This window comes from Scyliorhinus torazame, chromosome 27, assembly GCF_047496885.1.
Source record: "Scyliorhinus torazame isolate Kashiwa2021f chromosome 27, sScyTor2.1, whole genome shotgun sequence".
In the NCBI taxonomy this organism is placed as follows: domain Eukaryota; kingdom Metazoa; phylum Chordata; class Chondrichthyes; order Carcharhiniformes; family Scyliorhinidae; genus Scyliorhinus; species Scyliorhinus torazame.
The window spans coordinates 10,763,007-10,784,016 of record NC_092733.1 but is presented as its reverse complement, the minus strand read 5'-3'; the positions used below and the strand labels follow the sequence as shown (position 1 = coordinate 10,784,016).

General features: G+C 49.0%; 1 protein-coding gene across 1 annotated transcript in view; it reads left to right on the top strand.

Annotated features, from left to right (window-relative positions):
- Positions 1-21,010, top strand: part of LOC140403200 (uncharacterized) — a 330,215-nt gene that overhangs the window by 283,235 nt on the left and 25,970 nt on the right. The window contains 9 exon segments of the mRNA XM_072490949.1: positions 51-104; positions 1,654-1,761; positions 4,058-4,111; positions 5,010-5,063; positions 11,957-12,010; positions 14,635-14,688; positions 16,244-16,351; positions 16,447-16,500; positions 20,801-20,854. Coding sequence (XP_072347050.1) covers positions 51-104; positions 1,654-1,761; positions 4,058-4,111; positions 5,010-5,063; positions 11,957-12,010; positions 14,635-14,688; positions 16,244-16,351; positions 16,447-16,500; positions 20,801-20,854 — 594 coding nt within the window.

Sequence of the window (21,010 nt, the reverse complement as noted above, 5' to 3'; positions counted from 1 at the left end):
GGTCGAGAGACTCGATTCTGTGTGACCATTGTGTTTGATCTTCCCGACAGGGAGAGCGGGGAGAAGCCGGAGATCCGGGCTCACCCGGAGAGCCGGGAGTCACCGTGAGTATCCCGCACCGCGACAACCACACAGAGCACGGAACAACACATTCCGAACTGGGAAAACCCTCATTGTCCCAGGCGAAACCTGACTGCAGGGCCGTTCGCTGGGGCCGGGATTCTCTGCTCCTGCTGCAGGGCACCCCCACCCCTGGATTCCCCAGGGGTGTGGCGAGGTTTAAGTGGGAGTTGCCATTCACTGCGGCGGGAGCTGGGAATCTGGCGGCGCCGAAAAACACGCGGCCAGGAGGCCGGAGAGTCCTGCCCCAGGTCAAAAAACCCCATAGCATAAATAGCCTAAAGAAACCATTAAAAGAATTGCCTGTCTTTCTCGTGTCTTCAGTTGAAGCCCCCCTGAAGATCTATGCGCTCTCTCGCTTCCGAGTTGTCCCCCTCAGCCATATCACTCATTGCCTGATGATCTAGGGGAAAGTGTCGGTGACTCCTCGAAGGAGAGAGTCCACAAAATTGTCCATCAACTTGTGCCAGAGCACTCGCCCCGCCCATGTGGCCACCCGGAGAGAGCGAGGCCGCCTGAACTCCGCAGAAGGTATTTGACTGAGGCTGGAGTGGAGATCCAGCGCTCAGACTGAACAAGGGACCTGGCCTCTCCCTGATCTGCACCGCCATGAGGTCATTCAGCCCATCTAATCAGAGACCTGATTCAGGGTCTGCATGGTACCATCAAGCAGCTGCCGGTGCGGGAGCATCAAAGATACAAAGTACATTAGAACATAGAACAGTACACAACAGGCCCTTCGGCCCTCGATGTTGTGCCGAGCATTGTCCGAAACCAAGATCAAGCTATCCCATTCCCTGTCATTCTGGTGTGCTCCATGTGCCTATCCAATAACCGCTTGAAAGTTCCTAAAGTGTCCGACTCCACTATCACAGCAGGCAGTCCATTCCACACCCTAATCACTCTCTGAGTAAAGGACCTACCTCGGACATCCCTCCTATATCTCCCACCCTGGATCTTATAGTTATACCCCCTTGTAACAGCTACATCCACCCAAGGAAATAGTCTCTGAACGTCCACTCTATCTATCCCCCTCATCATCTTATACACCTCTATTAAGTCGCCTCTCATCCTCCTCCGCTCCAAAGAGAAAAGCCCCAGCTCCCTCAACCTTTCCTCATAAGACCTACCCTCCAAACCAGGCAGCATCCTGGTAAATCTCCTTTGCACCCTTTCCAATGCTTCCACATCCTTCCCATAGTGAGGTGACCAGAACTGCACACAATACTCCAAATGTGGTCTCACCAGGGTCATGTACAGTTACAGCATAACCTCGCGGCTCTTAAACTCAAGCCCCTGTTAATAAACGCTAACACACTATAGGCCTTCTTCACGGCTCTATCCACTTGAGTGGCAACCTTCAGAGATCTGTGGACATGAACATTGTTTCCTATTTTCTGGTGCACTGTCTTTCCCATGAAGTTCCTGTCCTTGACACTTTGATCAAAGGCGATTTAATGAGAAAAAGGTTTGGAAATTTATGCTGAACTTGAAACCGATCTTTTTTTTTTTAAACATCTTTCCTTCCCTAAGGGTGTAAAAGGTGAATTTGGTGAGAAAGGTGACTCGGGCCCCCCAGGTGCAGCAGGGCCAGCGGGGGTCAAAGGTCCTCCAGGTGAAGATGGAGGCAAAGGCAGTGTGGTGAGTTGATCAGCTGTCATCTGTATGTGTGTACGCGTGGCTGGTACATGTTCTGCCAACCAGGCCCTGGGTCCATTGCTGAGGCCCAGAGGGGGTGCAGCGAGGGTTCATGAGACACTCCACAGCCATCTGGGCTCAACATCGGGCCTGGCAACTGCAGGCCGTGAACCCTGCCCTCCATTTTGATTTGGGTTTTTGTTTTTGTACCAAATGTAAGTCGATATCTTGTTTCGTGTTTCGTGCTTTCAAACAGGGCTGTCCTTTATGCTGCTATTGACACCTTCTCTGGACCAATCACTTATTTCTTTACTACAACCATCACGACTCTCTTTGCCTTTTATTCCATGACCTCTTTGTCATTTAATCTCTCCCAACCCCCAGCCTATCTCACACCTCCCCTTGTTGTACTATCTGACCATTCCCTCCCCTCCATTTTTCAACAGTATAAAATATTCCTCTTGTCATTTCTGTACAAAAAGCAGAAACGTTAACTCTGTTCCTCTCTCCACAGATTCAGTGAGATCCGCTGAGCTTTCCCAGCGTTTTTCTCTTTATCTCACTAGAATGGTTTCAGGGAGAAAGGGATTATCCCGTGAGGAGACAAGGCTTATATTCCTTGGAAAAATGGGAGATGGTGGCCTGGAAACAAAGAGCATTCTGAAGGGACTGGACCGTGTAGATGCTGGGAGGGTGATTCACCTGACCAGGGTGGGGATCGAGAACACAAAGTCAGAGGCTCAGGATTAAGTGTCGTTAAGGACTGAGATGACTTCGCTCAGAAGATTATGACTCTTTGGAACTATCTGTCCCAGCGAGTTAGAATCAGAGAATATCTAGAGTGCAGAAGGAGGCCACTCGGCCCATCAAATCTGCACCAACCCTCTGGAAGAGCACCCTACACAGGGCCCCCCCTATCCCAATATACCCTGAACCTAACCTGCACATCATTGGACAGTGGGAGGAATCCGGAGCACCCGGAGGAAACCCACGCAGGCACGGGGAGAACGTGCAGACTCCGCACAGAGGCCGGTATGGAACGTGGGTCTCTGGTGCTGTGAAGCAGCAGTGTATACTCCATTGTTGATGATATTAAAGACTGAGATGGCTGGAGATTTGGACACTGAGAGAGTAAAGGGATATGAGGATAGAGGTTACACATGACCTTGTTCAATGGAGGAGCAGGTCCCAAGAGCCGAATCGCCTATTTCAGCTCGTATCTCTTATGTTCGTGTTTTTCTTGCATTTATAATGAAGTGAACCATCCAAAGTGTCTCATAGGAGGGCTATCAACAAAGATGATACCTGGTCACATAAGAACGGTCCAGTGGTAGCACTGCTGCCTCACAGCGCCAGGGTCCCAGGTTCGATTCCCGGCTTGGGTCACTGTCTGTGTGGAGTTTTCACTTTCTCCCCGTGTCTGCGTGGGTTTCCTCCGGGTGCTCCAGTTTACTCCCACAGTCCAAAGATGTGCTGGGTAGGTGGATTGGACATGCTAAATTGCCTTTTGTGTCCAAAGATGTGCAAGTTAGGTGGATTGGCCAGGCTAAATTGCCCCTTCGTGTACGATGGTTAGATGGGGTTATAGGGATAGGGTGGGAGGTTGAACCTTGCTAGGATGCTCTTTCGAAGGGTCAGTGCGGATCCGATAGGCTGAATGGCCACCTTTTGCAGTGAGATGTTCAGACAGGTGGAAAAAAGTTAGTCAAGGAGGATGGCAATAAGGGACGACAAAGGAGACGAGAGAAAGAGGGGTTTAGGGTGGAAATTACAGAGCACGGGGCCCTGACAGCTGACGGCAGGCCCTCCAATTGTGAATTGGCTAAAGTCAGGGCCGCTTGAGAGGCTGGAATTGGAGGAGCTCAGAGATCTCGGAGGGTTGTGGAGCTGTGGAGGAGCGGGGAGCGGGGGGTTACAGGGAGGGGAAAGTTGAGGCCATGGGGTGCATTAAAAACAAAGGTGAGAATTTTATAATCAGGTTAGTTCCAGATTGTCAACAGCAGCTTGGGATGATGGGTGACTAGGACTTGGTGTGAATTAAATGTGACTGGAGAAGGGTTTACTGAGAAATAAATAGACATTTAAGTTAAAAATATCACTGTGCAGAGTACTGTAATAGTCTTTGATTTTATACACGGACATTGTAAATAGTAAATCATTGTATTAATGCAGGCGATATGAAAATATAACACTCTGAATCTCCATTCTGAGGTATCACAGCTAGGCTCATTTCTTGCTTTATTTTAGGTCCAATTGTCTAATACTCGCTGTCATCCTCTATCTCTCTTTTGGTCCTCAGGGTCCCGCTGGTTTTCCTGGTGATCCCGGTCCTTCAGGCGAGCCAGGCATTCCGGTAAGAAACTAAACCTCAACAAGGTCTCCTGGAACTCTAATGACAAGGCCTCTGGTGACAAGGTGACATGGGCCTCTAGTCACAGGGCCTTTGGTTACAAGGCCTCCTGGAACTCTAGTCACAAGGCCTCTGTTACAAGGCCTCCTGGAACTCTAGTCACAAGGGCTCTGGTTACAAGGCCCCCTGGAACTCTAGGCACAAGGGCTCTGGTTACAAGGCTTCCTGGAACTCTAGTCACAGGGCCTTTGGTCACAAGGCCTCCTTGAACTCTGATCACAAGTCAGTGATACATTGGAAAGTGCCATTGGCACGGCTGACTATATTGTGAGCTGGCGTATTCAGTCACTTTTCTTTCCCACCCCACCCTGAACCGGCTTTTGGTGTTCTTTGTTGCTCATTGAGTAACGAGATGGCGAAAGAACTAAGGTTCATGCTGTGAGGGAGCAGCTTTGGGAAGAGAGCAAATCTGAAAGGGGTGAAAGAGATGCTGACAGTACAGCACTTAATGTCACAGTTACATTTCTCAACTCTCAACTTCCAACAACACCATTCGTTTCAGATAGTGGGCAATGTTGGCCTTCTTCCCTCTCTTCGCTCCTCTCCCACTAAACACACCAAGCCTTACTCAGAATATAGAACAGAAGGAGGGCCATTCAGCCCATCGTGACTGTATGCTGATTCGTTGGTAGATCTCCCGAATTAGATCCACTCCTCTGCTCGTTCCCTAAATCCCTGCAACTTCTCAAGTTTTTATTCAAAGGTGAAGGTGACGAATGAACCTGATTCACCACCCTCTTAGCAGACGAACACTGTTTTAAAAAAAAAAACCTCCTCACTATCTCTGTTTGTCTTCCCATGCACCTTAATTTATCGTTGCCATGTCTGATTTTTATCTTAGGGCACAGACGGTGGAGTTGGTGAGAAAGGCAGTCTTGGAGATCCTGGCCAGACGGTAGGTGTCCCAGCGAAACCATGCATGCATCGAACGTTGGGAGGAATTTGTCTTGTAACCATGGCCGCGATTCCCCTGCCTCCCAGCCGCGTGTTTCTTGCCGACGCGGGAGTCTGTATCCGCTCCGCTCGTCAGCAGGATTTCCCATTGAAGCCACCCCACGCCATCGGGAAACCCGTGGGCGGAGGTGGCCTGCCGGCGGGAAAAGTCAATCCCGGAGGTCGCACAATTCCGGCCTAATTTGATGGTTTAAATTTCCTTCTGTTTCGTCTCGGGTTCGGGATCCAGATGGGGTTTCTTCAGGACATAGAACATTCCAGCGCAGTACAGGCCCTTCGGCCCTCGATGTTGCGCCAACCTGTGAAACCACTCTAAAGCCCATCTACACTATTCCCTTATCGTCCATATGTCTATCCAATGACCATTTGAATGCCCTTAGTGTTGGCGAGTCCACTACTGTTGCAGGCTGGGCATTCCACGCATCTGTCTTATATCTATCTGCCCTCAATTTAAAACTATGTCCCCTCGTGCTAGACATCACCATCCGAGGAAAAAGGCTCTCACTGTCCAGCCTATCCAACCCTCTGATCATCATAGATTTTTTTTATCATAGAATTTACAGTGCAGGAGGCCATTCTGCCCATCGAGTCTGCACCGGCTCTTGGAAAGAGCACCCAACCCAAGGTCAACACCTCCACCCTATCCCCATAACCCAGTAACCCCACCCAACACTAAGGGCAATTTTGGACACTAAGGGCAATTTATCATGTCCAATCCACCTAACCTGCACATCTTTGGACTGTGGGAGGAAACCGGAGCACCCGGAGGAAACCCGCACACACGGGGAGGATGTGCAGACTCCGCACAATCAGTGACCCAAGCCGGAATCGAACCTGGGACCCTGGAGCTGTGAAGCAATTGTGCTACCCACAATGCTACCGTGCTGCATCTTGTATGCCTCAATTAAGTCACCTCTTAACCTTCTTCTCTCTTAACGAAAACAGCCTCAAGTCCCTCAGCCTTTCCTCATAAGATCTTCCCTCCATACCAGGCAACATTCTGGTAAACCTCCTCTGCACCCTTTCCAATGCTTCCACATCCTTCCTATAATGCAGCGACCAGAATTGCACGCAATACTCCAAATGCAGCCGCACCAGAGTGTTGTATAGCTGCAACATGACATCATGGCTACGAAACTCAATCCCTCTACCAATAAAAGCTAACACACTGTACGCCTTCTTAACAACACTCTCAACCTGGGTGGCAACTTTCGGGGATCTATGTACATGGACACCGAGATCTCTCTGCTCATCCACACTGCCAAGAATCTTACCATTACTCTGTCTTCCTGTTATTCCTTCCAAAATGAATCACCTCACACTTTTCTGCATTAAACTCCATTTGCCACCGATCAGCCCAGTGCTGCAGCTTATCTATGTCCCTCTGTAACTTGTAACATCCTTCCGCACTGTCCACAACTCCACCGACTTTCGTGTCATCTGCAAATTTACTCACCCATCCTTCTACGCCCTCCTCCAGGTCATTTATAAAAATGACAAACAGCAGTGGCCCCAAAACAGGAACTACAGACCGGTGAGCCTAACGTCTGTAGTAGGTAAGTTGCTAGAAGGTATTCTGAGAGACAGGATCTACAAGCATTTAGAGAGGCAAGGACTGATTCGGGGCAGTCAGCATGGCTTTGTGCGTGGAAAATCATGTCTCACAAATTTGATTGAGTTTTTTGAGGGGGTGACCAAGAAGGTAGATGAGGGCAGTGCAGTAGACGTTGTCTACATGGACTTTAGCAAAGCCTTTGACAAGGTACCGCATGGTAGGTTGTTGCAGAAGGTTAAAGCTCACGGGATCCAGGGTGAGGTTGCCAATTGGATTCAAAATTGGCTGGACGACAGAAGGCAGAGGGTGGTTGTAGAGGGTTGTTTTTCAAACTGGAGGCCTGTGACCAGTGGTGTGCCTCAGGGATCAGTGCTGGGTCCACTGTTATTTGTGATTTATATTAATGATTTGGATGAGAATTTAGGAGGCATGGTTAGTAAGTTTTCAGATGACACCAAGATTGGTGGCACAGTGGATAGTGAAGAAGGTTATCTAGGATTGCAACGGGATCTTGATCAATTAGGCCAGGGGGCCGACGAATGGCAGATGGAGTTTAATTTAGATAAATGTGAGGTGATGCATTTTGGCAGATCGAATCAGGCCAGGACCTACTCAGTTAATGGTATGGCGTTGGGGAGAGTTATAGAACAAAGAGATCTAGGAGTACAGGTTCATAGCTCCTTGAAGGTGGAGTCGCAGGTGGACAGCGTGGTGAAGAAGGCATTCGGCATGCTTGGTTTCATTGGTCAGAACATTGAATACAGGAGTTGGGACGTCTTGTTGAAGTTGTACAAGACATTGGTACGGCCACACTTGGAATACTGTGTGCAGTTCTGGTCACCCTATTATAGAAAGGATATTATTAAACTGGAAAGAGTGCAGAAAAGATTTACTAGGATGTTGCCGGGACTTGATGGTTTGAGTTATAAGGAGAGGCTGGATAGACTGGGACTTTTTTCCTTGGAGCGTAGGAGGCTTAGGGGTGATCTTATAGAGGTCTATAAAATAATGAGGGGCATAGATAAGGTAGATAGTCAACATCTTTTCCCAAAGGTAGGGGAGTCTAAAACTAGAGGACATAGGTTTAAGGGGAGAGATTCAGAAGGGCCCAGAGGGGCAATTTCTTCACTCAGAGGGTAGTGAGTGTCTGGAATGGGCTGCCAGAGGTAGTAGTAGAGGCGGGTACAATTGTGTCTTTTAAAAAACATTTAGATAGTTACATGGGTAAGATGGGTATAGAGGGTTATGGGCCAAATGCGGGCAACTGGGACTAGCTTAATGGTAAAAACTGGGCGGCATGGACTGGTTGGGCCGAAGGGCCTGTTTCCATGCTGTAAACTTCTATGATTCTATGAGATCCTTGTGGTACACCACTAGTAACTGGACTCCAGTCTGAACATTTCCCATCAACCACCAACCTTTGTCTTCTTCCAGCTAGCCAATTTCTGATCCAAACTGCTAAATCACCCTGAATCCCATGCCTCCGTATTTTCTGTAGTAGCCTACCATGGGGAACCTTATCAAACGCTTTACCGAAATCCATATACACCACATCAACTGCTTTACCCTCATCCACCTGTTTGGTCACCTTCTCAAAGAACTCAATAAGGTTTGTGAGGCACGACCTACCCTTCACAAAACCGTGTTCACTATCTCTAATCAAATTATTCCTTTCCAGGTGATTATACATCCTATCTCTTACAAACCTTTCCACGATTTTGCCCGCAACAGAAGTAAGGCTCACTGGTCTATAGTTACCTGGGTTGTCTCTACTCCCCTTCTTGAACAAGGGGACAACATTTGCTATCCTCCAGTCTTCTGGCACTATTCCTGTAGACAAAGATGACTTAAAGATCAAAGCCAAAGGCTCAGCAATCTCCTCCCTAGCTTCCCAGAGAATCCTAGGATAAATCCCATACAGCCCAGGGGACTTATCTATTTTCATACTTTCCAGAATTGCTAACACCTCCTCCTTATGAACCTCAGCCCTTCTAGTCTAGTTGCCTGAATCTCAGTATTCTCCTCGACAACATTGTCTTTTTCCTGTGTGAATACTGACGAAAAATATTCATTTAGCACCTCTCCTATCTCCTCGGACTCCAAGCACAACTTCCCATCCCTGTCCTTGACTGGCCCTACTCTTACCCTAGTCATTCTTTTATTCCTGACATATCTATAGAAAGCTTTAGGGTTATCCTTGATCCTACCTGCCAAAGACTTCTCATGTCCCCTCCTGGCTCTTCTTAGCTCTCTCTTCAGGTCCTTCCTAGCTAACTTGTAACTCTTGAGCGCCCTAACTGAACCTTCATGTCTCATCTTTACATAAGTCTCCTTCTTCCTCTTGACAAGTGTTTTGACTGCTTTAGTAAACCACGGTTCTCTTGCTCGACCACTTCCTCCCTGCCTGACAGGTACATACTTATCAAGGACACGCAGTAGCTGTTCCTTGAACAAGCTCCACATTTCCATTGTGCCCATCCCCTGCAGTCTTCCTCTCCATCCGATGCATCCTAAGTCTTGCCTCATCGCATCATAATTGCCTTTCTCCCAGAGATAACTCTTGCCCTGCGGTATATACCTATCCCTTTCCATCACTAAAGTAAACGTAATCGAATTGTGGTCACTATCACCAAAGTGCTCATCTACCTCCAAATCTAACACCTGTCCTGGTTCATTACCCGGTACCAAATCCAAAATGGCCTCGCCTCTCGCTGGCCTATCTACATACTGTGTCAGGAAACCCTCCTGCACACATTGGACAAAAACGGACCCATCTAATGTACTCGAACTATAGCGTTTCCAGTCAATATTTGGAAAGTTAAAGTCCCCCATAACAACTACCCTGTTGCTTTCGCTCCTACCCAGAATCATCTTTGCAATCCTTTCCTCTCCATCTCTGGAACTTTTCGGAGGCCTATAGAAAACCCCTAACAGGGTGACCTTTCCTTTCCCGTTTCTAACCTCAGCCCATACTACCTCAGTAGACGAGTCCTCATCAAACGTCCTTTCTGCCACCGTAATACTGTCCTTGACTAACAATGCCACCCCTCCCCCTCTTTTACCACCTTCCCTGAGCTTACTGAAATATCTAAACCCCGGCACCTGCAACAACCATTCCTGTCCCTGCTCTATCCATGTCTCCGAAATGGCCACAATACCGAAGTCCCAGGTACCAACCTATGCCGCAAGTTCACCCACCTTAATCCGGATGCTCCTGGCATTGAAGAAGACACACACTTTAAACCACCTTCCTGCCTGCCGGTACACTCCTGCAACTTTGAAACCTTATTCACGACCTCACTACTCTCAACCCCCTGTATACTGGAGCTACAATTCAGGTTCCCAAGCCCCTGCTGAAGTAGCTTAAACCCTCCCGAAGAGCATTAGCAAATTTCCCCCCCAGGATATTGGTACCCCTCTGGTCCAGGTTCAGACCATCCCATTTGTAGAGGTCCCGCCGACCCCAGAATGAGCCCCAATTGTTCAGAAATCTGAAACCCTCCCTCCTGCACCATCCCTCTAGCCACGTGTTCAACTCCTCTCTCTACGTATTCCTCGTCTCGCTATCACGTGGCACGGGTAACAACCCAGAGATAATAACTCTTGTTTGTCCTAGATCTACGTTTCCACCCTAGCTCCCTGAATTCCTGCCTTACATCCCTATCCCTTTTCCTACCTATGTCGTTGGTACCTATGTGGACCACGACTTGGGGCTGCTCCCCTTCTCCCCTAAGGATCCCGAAAACACGATCCGAGACATCACGCACCCTGGCACCTGGAAGGCAACACACCAACCGCGAGTCTCTCTCGTTCCCACAGAATCTCCTATCTATCCCCCTAACTATGGAGTCTCCAATGACTCATGCTCTACTCCTGTCCCCCCTTCCCTTCTGAGCAGCAGAGACAGACTCTGTGCCAGAGTCCTGTACCCCATGGCTTACCCCTGGTAAGTCCCCCCCCCCCCCAACAGTATCAAAAGCGGTATACTTGTTACTAAGGGGAACGACCACAGGGGATCCCTGTACTGACTGCTTCCTCCCAGCCCCTCTCACCGTCACCCATCTATCTTTATTCTTCGGTTTGCCTGTCACCCAGAGAATCCTACTTCAGGGGATGTTAATCGTAAAACGAAAATTCTTGTTTATTTACAGATCTATATGTATATATATATCAATAGCCTATGCCAGATCTCTGGCCTAGCCATTGCATCACAGTTACATCAATATCAGGTTTTCCTACTGTTAACTTTAATCTACACCTCCCCCCCCGCCCCCTTCTCCCCACTCCCCACAAGTTAATTATCTCAGTGTGTGTATATATATAAAATACTCCGACATTCACTCCCCCAACTAGCAGAGGAGTTGTGTGCAGCTTTCAGCATGATGATAAGCAGCTACCAATCACCACGGCTTCCTTTCCCTGTGTCAGGCAGAGGGTGGGGAGGTGTGACAGGGTTATGGGCCTGTCTGGCTGCAAGGTTTTTTTAAGCTTAAATTAGCCACTGGCGAAGCACTTTTTTTCCTTCAAACTGTTAGGTGACAGGGCCAGAGAAAAGTCTAGGCCCGGAATTTCTAATGGTCCATTTCTATCTGGGCTAAAAGTTAATCACTCACTCTCTAGCTGCCCTGACTCGCTATCTGCACCTACCCCCACCACGCCCCTCAAATAGTCACCCACCATCCTTGTGAATATCTGACATGTCCCGAGCGCTACCCCTTTGTAATTCTCCCCGACTTAACCTCCTAGTTGTTGTTTTGCAAACCCGTATGCAGCATGCTATAATGAATTCCTTCATCAATGTGTGTTGGGCAGCATGGTAGCACAGTGGTTAGCACTGTGGCTTCACAGCGCCAGGGTCCCAGGTTCGAATCCCCGCTGGGTCACCGTCTGTGCAGAGTCTGCACGTTCTCCCCGTGTCTGCGTGGGTTTCCTCCGGGTGCTCCGGTTTCCTCCCACAGTCCAAAAACGTGCTGGTTAGGTGGATTGGTCATGATCAATTGCCCTTAGTGACCCCCCAAAAAAAGGTTCGGAGGGTTTATTGGGTTATGGGGATAGGGTGGAAGCGAGGGCTTAAGTGGGTCGGTGCAGACTCGATGGGCCGATTGGTCTCCTGTACTGTGTGCCCTCTGTGCCCTGTCTCCTGACCCATCGGTAACCATTAGCTCGACACCCCTGGAAGCGGCAGGGACCACCTTATCTGCCCCAATCCAGATAATTGCGTGTTCTCGGAGCTGGAAGAGAGACGGAATGTGTGTGATGTTCCTTTGTTGGGTTTGCAGGGCCCACGTGGTGCGTCTGGCGAACCAGGACCCCCCGGACCCCCTGGAAAGAGAGTAAGTACCGGTGAACAGGAAAGAAGGACTTGCATTTGTATATCCGCCTTCCGTGAAGTTGGTAAGGCCCAGAGGGAGCAGGGGTAGGCCATTCAGCCCCTCGGGCCTGCTCCGCACATTCAACTACAATGAATCACGGCTGATCTCTTACGTCAACATCATGTTCCCGCACTGTCCCTGTATGACGTGATATCTTCAATATATCGACCTCACCTTGAGCCTCCGCAGGCCCTTGGGTTAGAGAATTTCAAAATTCATCACCCTCTGAGCGAAGACATCCCTCCCCATCTCAGACCCAAAGTGCTTTGCTGATGATGAGCTTTTTAAGGTGTTGGAATGAGGGGTCACCGATCCCAAAATCAGTAATAATGTGGCAATGACCAGATATTCTGTTGGGGTGATGTCAGCAAGGCCCAAACGGAACCCCCCAGCTCTTCAAAAATAACCTTTACACCCGTCCTCACAGGGCTGACGAACCTCGCTGATGTGAGAGACAGCATCTCTGACAGTGCAGCACTCCCTCAGTATTGACCCTCTGACAGTGCGGCACTCCCTCAGCACTGACCCTCTGACAGTGCAGCACTCCCTCAGTACTGACTCTCTGACAGTGCGGCACTCCCTCAGCACTGACCCTCTGACAGTGCAGCACTCCCTCAGTACTGACCCTCTGACAGTGCGGCACTCCCTCAGTACTGACCCTCTGACAGTACAGCACTCCCTCAGTACTGACCCTCTGACAGTGCAGCACTCCCTCAGTACTGACTCTTTGACAGTGCGGCACTCCCTCAGCACTGACCCTCTGACAGTGCAGCACTCCCTCAGTACTGACCCTCTGATAGTGCAGCGCTCCCTCAGTACTGACTCTTTGACAGTGCGGCACTCCCTCAGCACTGACCCTCTGACAGTGCAGCACTCCCTCAGTACTGACCCTCTGACAGTGCAGCACTCCCTCAGTACTGACTCTTTGACAGTGCGGCACTCCCTCAGCACTGACCCTCTGATAGTGCAGCGCTCCCTCAGTACAACAGAGGACGTGTCATCCTGGGTTTCCTGCTCCTTGATGTCTGATCACTGATTGGGAGCAGCTTTCGAGTCCCGTTTGCCCCTTCGCGGTGGGTTCTTTCCTACAAACCAATTTTGTTGATGTTGTTGCCGATCATGCCTCATTGAGGCCATGGGTTAGATTTGGCAGCAACAGACAGAATTGCATGGCCGAGACGTGTTTCTGTGAGGTTGCACTGAACTTGTAATCATGGCTTTGTGCAAATTCATGTTTACAAATTTAATAATCTGTGAACGGACCTTCAGGTGTCAGGTGACACGAGGGTGAGTAGAAACATATTGCTTGACCTGCAAGGAGAGGCTAAGGGATTTCATAACTCGGGGTTGGGTGGGGGGGGGGGTGTTCAGTAAGTCCTGCGGAGAGTTACCCTCTAGGAACATCTTCCTAGCAACGTTTGGTGACCCTCGTGACTTTGTCACCAAATATAAGCTCTTCCCTGTGTCTGAAACCCTCCAGTAATATTAATCAGGGCACGTGCCTATTATTCATGTCCATTTGCGCCTGGTACAACATCATTACATATACAGAGAGTGTGGCTTGTGTTGTATGTGTCCACTCTTAGTGTCCTGCCCCAACATTCTTCTCCAAAATATCGCCAACAAAATACATTTAGTCAAGGTTCCTTGCCATTTGTTCAAACAAAATGTAATTTTCAGGTAGATTCCTTGGCAAACGAGACAAAGTGGAGATTTTCACATCACCTTCTCAAAGTGGCATCACTGCCAACGAATCACTTTTGAAGTGTTGACGCATGGCGTGGTGTACAGAATGGCGGTGACCTAACGCTGCAAGTAATATGCTGGGTAGAACTCTTTGGTGGGTGTTTCGGTGATGCTGCAAAGGCATCGTACAGCACCGAGAATTTCGCCACGGTCAATTATCTTAGGCCGCAGACCCTGGCAGGAAGATGAACAAGTGCAAGCCCTGATAACAATCCCAAGAAATAACACGGAAGGAGTATGTTTCATCCAGTCCCCATAGCTCTTGTGAGCCTGTCAGTATTCTTCCGAGTTGTTTGAAATCCTACTTCCTTTGCTGGTAATTAAACGGCCTATATGTTTGTCACTTGCAGTGGCGGTTGTAATGTTGATATCCAAGGGCAGGTTTTGTGGGACACACTGCGTCATTTTTATTTATCACCAACTGTGCCACATAAAGGGGAGAGTTTTTGCAAATGCTACCGTCACCGTGACTGAAGTTTCGATGAATTTAATCAACTGTTTAGTTCTCAGTGCAGTTCACAGGGTCCGCCTTCAACAAAAAGTCTGCAAATTGGAGCATTTTCTTGAAAGGGGTTTGGATGGGACATCAATGCAAATACATCACAGTGACAGTCTATTATAGAAGGTTCCTGCCCTTTTGAATGCAAGGCTGGTGAAACATTGGAATTTGTTTCTGCATGTAATTAATTGCACTCTGTTCGTCGGCGTGCAAGCTCGAGGTGACGCCGCTGTCACACCGTGTGACCACAAGCCCCACACGGTGACTCGGCCTGTCACCTTCTGAATGGTTTGATCGTTTTGCCAGCTCCCTGGTTTGAAGCTAGCGTTCTGTCTTTCAGGGACCGCATGGGCCTGCAGGCCCAGAGGGTCGAGAGGGCCTCAAAGGCTCGAAGGTATGACTTTTCCTTTTGCTGTTGTTGAAGAAACTAATGATTATTTAACGAGAAAATGTTTTTACAGCCGTTTGTTGTCTCCCACGCTGTGAGTGCTGGCAGGTATGCTCTGTGCCAGGCGCAGTTTCCCAGCGTCGTCGCGCGCGAATTGGCGACGCGATGAAGCCATTGAATCTGGCAAGAGGCCTCCCACAAGATGCTCAACACTCGAAACGTCCCGCGAGACTTCATGGAATCTCGCAAAACGTTGCGATCTCGTCCTCACTGGGCGAGATCCAGATTAGCATATTTAAATGAGACATTTGGCTCATTTAAATATGTCTATGCTGGATCGTCCTGGCACCCAGAATCTAACGGCCAAGCCTGGGAGACAGCACTTTGGGGAGGGGTCTCCCAGGCCATTGGAGACCACCCCCCCCCCCCCCCCCCCCCAGGTGGCCAGACTCTGGGCAGGGTGGTACCTTGGCACTTCCGCTGGCACCCGGGCTCCTTGGCACTGCCAGAGTGCCCAAGTGGCACTGCCAGGGTGCCAGAGGTGCTTTCCCCTAAAGACGTGCAGTGAGGAAGGTGGGGGTTGGGCTCATGGACACCGGAAGAGGTCATTTGGGTGCAGTGGGGATCCAGCGAACACGACGGGAACCCTGAGGAGGCGAAAGATCGGGGCGGCCTTTAAAGAGGACGCCCCGATCCACGAGTCATCTTCCTCTGGTGGCCTGGAAGGGCCGTTCTCCAGCAAAGCCAAAATAAACGGCAAAGTACCGACACCGAGAAGCAGACCGCTCAACGCATCCGCAACGGGACTCTGTCCCATTAAACCGCACCCAATATTTCTAACTTGGATTCAGTGGAAGGTTTGTTCCGATAGTTAGAAACCTCTCTCAAGATCACCCTGCCAGAACTCCCATTTAGTCTCCCATTTGGCAGAAGTTGATTGTTAAAACATTTGCATTTCCCCTCTTAACATTCCCCGCATGCTTGCGAGCACTCAAAATAAAATTCTAATGTGGCTCGCGGTGAATCGCAAGCACTGACAAAAGCTGCTGAAACCAATTTTGGATTTTCCACTCAGCTGGCTCTCTGGGGGGATGTGACAGATTGTCTGTAATTCTGCATTTAAAATGTCGTTTATTTTAAGAGACGTTTTCACAATGCTTGACTTTTTTGAAAAAAGAATTATCCTCGGGGTATGAACATCGCTGGCTAGACCAGTATTTATTGCCCATCCCTAATTGCCCTGTGGTGTAGGTACACCCACAGTGCTGTGAGGGGGGGAGTGCTGGGATTTTGACCCAGCGGCAGCGAAGGAACGGCCAATATATTTCCAACTCGGGGTGGTGTGTGGCTCGGAGGGGAGTCTCCAGTTGGTGGGGTTACCAGGTATCTGCTGCCCTTGTCCTTCTAGGTAATAGAGATCGTGGGTTTGGAAGGCGCTGTCCTGATTGGCTGATGGCAAAAGGTTCATAACTGAATCATGCAATGTTATTTTAAAAATTGTCTCTTTACAACCGCAACGTTTACCGCATAACTCCACGAGGCCTTGCTTTTTGTCACCCAGGGCTCACCTGGGCGAGAAGGCCCCACAGGCAGGACTGGGCCTGTGGGCCCTCAAGGATCACCAGGCAATTCTGGACCTGAAGGCCTCAGAGGGATACCCGGCCCCGCAGTGAGTAAACAGTGCAAAGAGAATGCTGTAATTATTAATCAGTTACAAACTGCATCGATGAATAACACCTCGCAATATCTTTCCCTCTGAAACAGGGAGAACAAGGGCTTCCAGGACCACCTGGCCAGTCTGGGCCCCCAGGCCCGATGGTAAGATAGGAACCACGCCTATAACCTATTGTACCATTCCACTTCACCATGGCTGATCTGTAACTTGACTCTATCCCTATGCTTTTGCCCTTTTTCCTTCTATTGCCTGGGCGAGCAAATATCCATCAATCTCGAAATTAACAGTCTGAATTGACGTGCTTCCATACATCCTGCTTTTTGTAGGCGAGTGTTTTAATCCTCCACCTTTGTGCAAAGAAGTATTTCCTAACCCCTCCCCTGATTTTATGCGTGCGTTACGACCACAGCTGAATGACCCGGATCCCAGAGTGAAGTCTGGCCCGCTGATCGTAAACCTTCTTATTTTTCACGTGACAGCGAGGGGGCAGAGCTGCTGACATCAGAAGCGACATCTTTAGAATTTCAGAGGCGAAGGAAGTTAAGGAGACCAGACAACAAGTTGCACGGTTAAAACTGTCTTGCAGAACAAGCCCCAAATATGCATGGTTGGGCAAAAGTGTACCGTTAAACCATCTTTGCAGCAACGATCCCCTTATAGATCCCTGACCATAAAATTCCAATAAATATTACCCGAGTCAAGGAATTGTTATTATGTCATAAAGGCGCATCTCCCGAGCTCTCCAACACTTTCACTCTGATGTGGAATTTGAAAAGGAGGTTCAGAAATAAACTGATCCAAAACCAAGTCTCTTCTGTCTTAAGGCTGCCTCCAGTTCTAAACCTTCGCAGCTCCTCAGCAGTTCACACACAAAGGTGCTCATCATCCGGGCTATCCCCCAGAGCCACTCAACTCAGTTAAACGTCCCTTGGGCTTAAATATCTTCCGCTGCTTTCATCTCACATTCCATGGTCCTTAAACGCCTCTTTGAACTCAACGTCTCCGTATATGCAAAGCTTTCATGTTTTCTATTTCAACGCTACTTTAGAATCAATAAAATTTAATATGCCTTCCCCGGTTTGCACACGGAACTCCTGTAAGATGCAAATGCGCCTTGTCACCTTTGAACTCCCTTTTGAAATTCAATAGCTGAAAAATCAATTTCCTAATGTATCTTTAAATGCAAATTTCACATCCAACCTTTTTACATGTAATTCAAACTCAACACAGCCTCTCATTATGAACACACAAACCTAACACCATTAATCTCTTAGCCCTCACAGGCAACCGAACTCTAGTAACCTTGGCCCTTTCATGGGCGGCGTGGGTAGCACAGTGGTTAGCACAGTTGCTTCACAGCGCCAGGGACCCAGGTTCGATTCACTGTCTGTGCTGAGTCTGCACGTTCTCCCTGTGTCTGTGTGGGTTTCCTCCGGGTGCTCCAGTTTCCTGCCACAAGTTCCGAAGGACGTGCTTGTTAGGTGAATTGGACATTCTGAATTCTCCCTCTGTGTACCTGAACAGGTGCCAGAGTGTGGCGACTAGGGGACTTTCACAGTAATTTCATTGCAGTGTTAATCTAGGCCTACTTGTGATACTATTAAAGATTGTCATTTTAATTAACCCTGGTCTCACTCTCTCACACATGCACACGTATAGTTTTGCTTCAATATGCAGAAAACATATTCACAAAATATAAGAATATGCATCTCTCATCCAAGTTACGTGCCCTTGTCCTAGTCTCGGGAAAAGTTGGTGGTGTAGTCATATTGTCACTGGACTAGTAACCCAGAGGCTAATGCTGTGGGAGCACACGTTCAAATCCCACCAGTGCAATTAGGGAAATTTTAATTCAATGAATAAAATCTGGAACTTACACCCCGTCTCGGTAATGGGTGAGCATGAGAACAATGGTGGATTTCTCGAAAAACCCATCTGCTTCACTAATTCTGCTGTCCTTACCCGGGCTGACCTACACGTGACTCCAAACCCACAGCAATGTGGTTGAATCTTAACGGCCCCCCTCTGAAATGACCGAGCAAGACACCCAGTTCAAGGGTAATTAGGGATGGGCAACAATGATTGGGCCCAACCAGTGACACCCACATCCCACAAAAACACAAAATGTTTCTCAATCCTAAAACATAATCAGATTACGATTAAAAGACAAATTATGACGAAAGATGTGCAGGTTGGTTGGATTGGGCCTGGCTAAAATTGACCCTTGGTGCCCTTAGATTAGGTGGGGTTACGGGGATAGGGCGGGGGAATGGGCCTGGGTAAGGTGCTCTTTCAGAGGGGCGGTGCGGATTCGATGGGGCAGAATGGCCTCCTTCTGCACTGTAGGGCTTCTATGATTATCCCTTAAACTTCAATATTCCATGGAATGCAGACCCAGTTAGCTATCTCTCCCCACACTCTTGAGTGAGGAGATTGGACGGACCTTCCGGAGCCAGTGTCCACCTTTTCCTTTTAAGTGGCCGTCAAATGTTGGCCAGACCGGGTAAGGGCGGCAGATTTCCATCCCCAAAGGATATTCGCGAGCCAGGTGGATTTTTACCACAAGCTGGTGGTACTTGAATCCCGCTTTATATTCCAGATTTTATTCATTGAATTTAAACCCCGCCCGCTGTCGAGGTGGGATTTGAACCCATATCCTCCCAGTCTCTGGATTACCAATGCAGGAAAATTACCCCTGCGCTACTGTCTCTCACAAATCTCCAGATCTATGCGCAGTTACCCCTGGTGTGGTCTACCAGAGCTTGAAAATGAAAAATGAAAATGAAAATCGCTTATTGTCACAAGTAGGCTTCAATGAAGTTACTGTGAAAAGCCCCTAGTCGCCACCTTCCGGCGCCTGTTCGGGGAGGCTGGTACGGGAATTGAACCGTGCTGCTGGCCTGCCTTGGTCTGCTTTCAAAGCCAGCGATTTAGCCCTGTGCTAAACAGCAAAGCCGCCGACATTTCATGTTCTCGCTGTCTTTATGAAGGCCGACATGGAGAGGCGGTGGTGTAGTGGCATTGCCACTAGAGGCTAGTAATCCAGAGACCCAGGGTAATGCTCTGAGGGCCCCGGGTTCAAATCCCACCGCGGCAGATGGTGAAATTCGGATTCAATAAAAGAATATCTGGAATTAAAAGTCTTAACGATGACCACGGAACCATTGCCGATTGTCGTAAAAACCCATCTGGTTCACTAATGTCCTTTAGGGACGGAAATCTGCCGTCCTTACCCGGTCTGGCCTACCTGTGACTCCAGACCATACGCAGCAATGCGGTTGACACTTCACTGCCCCCCCATTGAAATGGCCGAGCGAGCCACTCACTTCAAAGGCAATCAAGAATGGGAACAAATGCGGGCCCAGCCAGCAACGCCCACACCCCAAGAACTATTAAAAAATAACATTCCATTTGTCTTTTTGATTACTTCTTGAACCAGGCTGCTGCACCTCAGTGATGCAGTAGCTTAAACCTGAGAGCGATGACTTGGCCCGCTGATTACGTCGGGTGTTTGAGAATCTCCTGCCTCGCTGGGCGAACGGCTTTATTTATTTTCAGTTCACGGGTTGTGACTATGCGCCAAGCCGCAGTATTACAGCAAAAAGAATCCACTCGAGCACTGGATATCTCCCTTGGGAGGATTAACCCCCGCGGCCTCGAATTAAATTACTTGAATAATTATCGACCAAAAGTCATTTTCGCCTGCCGCTCAGCAGCCAGCTGTTCCTCCCTCACAGTCATCACGGAATCCGAAAGAACACGCGGATGCCATTCAGTCCATCGTGCCTCTTCCAGCTCCAGTCCCAATTCCAAACTCTTCCCTCGATGCTCCCTCTGTCAATCACTTCTGAATCTGCTTCCGCCACTCTTTCAGATTTCTAACGTTCGCTTCTTCCTCTTGCCAGTCTTTCCGCCTGCTGCTGTTTTTTCCCTCACGTTTGCAATGTCTCCTTCCTGTGTTTTCCGCCCCTCCCCCCGCTCTCCTCCGTTCTGAGGACGGAAGACGTTGGAATGCGGGAGCGCGTTCCCATACTTTCCTCCCTTGCAGGGGTTTTCGCCAATCGGCCTGGTGGTTCTGCAACCCGGTTGATGGGTCTCTGTACACACAGCGGACCCCGGGGGGGGGGAAATGCCTCCCTCTCCCTGGAGAGATTCACGGACGCTATCGGATGCCCCTAGGAGAGGCTTATTACAGAGGGCGAGCTCAGCCACGCCGCTCATCGCCATGGCCAAAGGATTCATACCTTCCGGGGAGGGGAACCCTCAGTATCGAAATGAAATCCAACCCCTCTCGCTCTTGCCCCTCCCCTAATTAAAGAGCATCATCTGACCAGTTACTGGGATTAGATGGCAGGACAGCTGTCTGAGAGGAGGTTATCTGTGTGAGAAACGTGCCCGCTTGTCTTTAATGTATTTAACCATCTGTTTTATGGTCTTGTGTAGGGCCCTCCTGGCATGCCTGGACTGAAGGGCATTCAAGGGTTAAAAGGTGACAAGGTAGGTAATTCAGGCCTGTTGATGGATACTTGACTCTGATAACTATTTTGTTCCAATCACTTTCCATAAACCCACTAGAATTTAGAACCAAATTCCAATATTCTCCCAACTCGATTGAATTATCCCCATAGAGGTGATATCGACTCGCAGACCCAG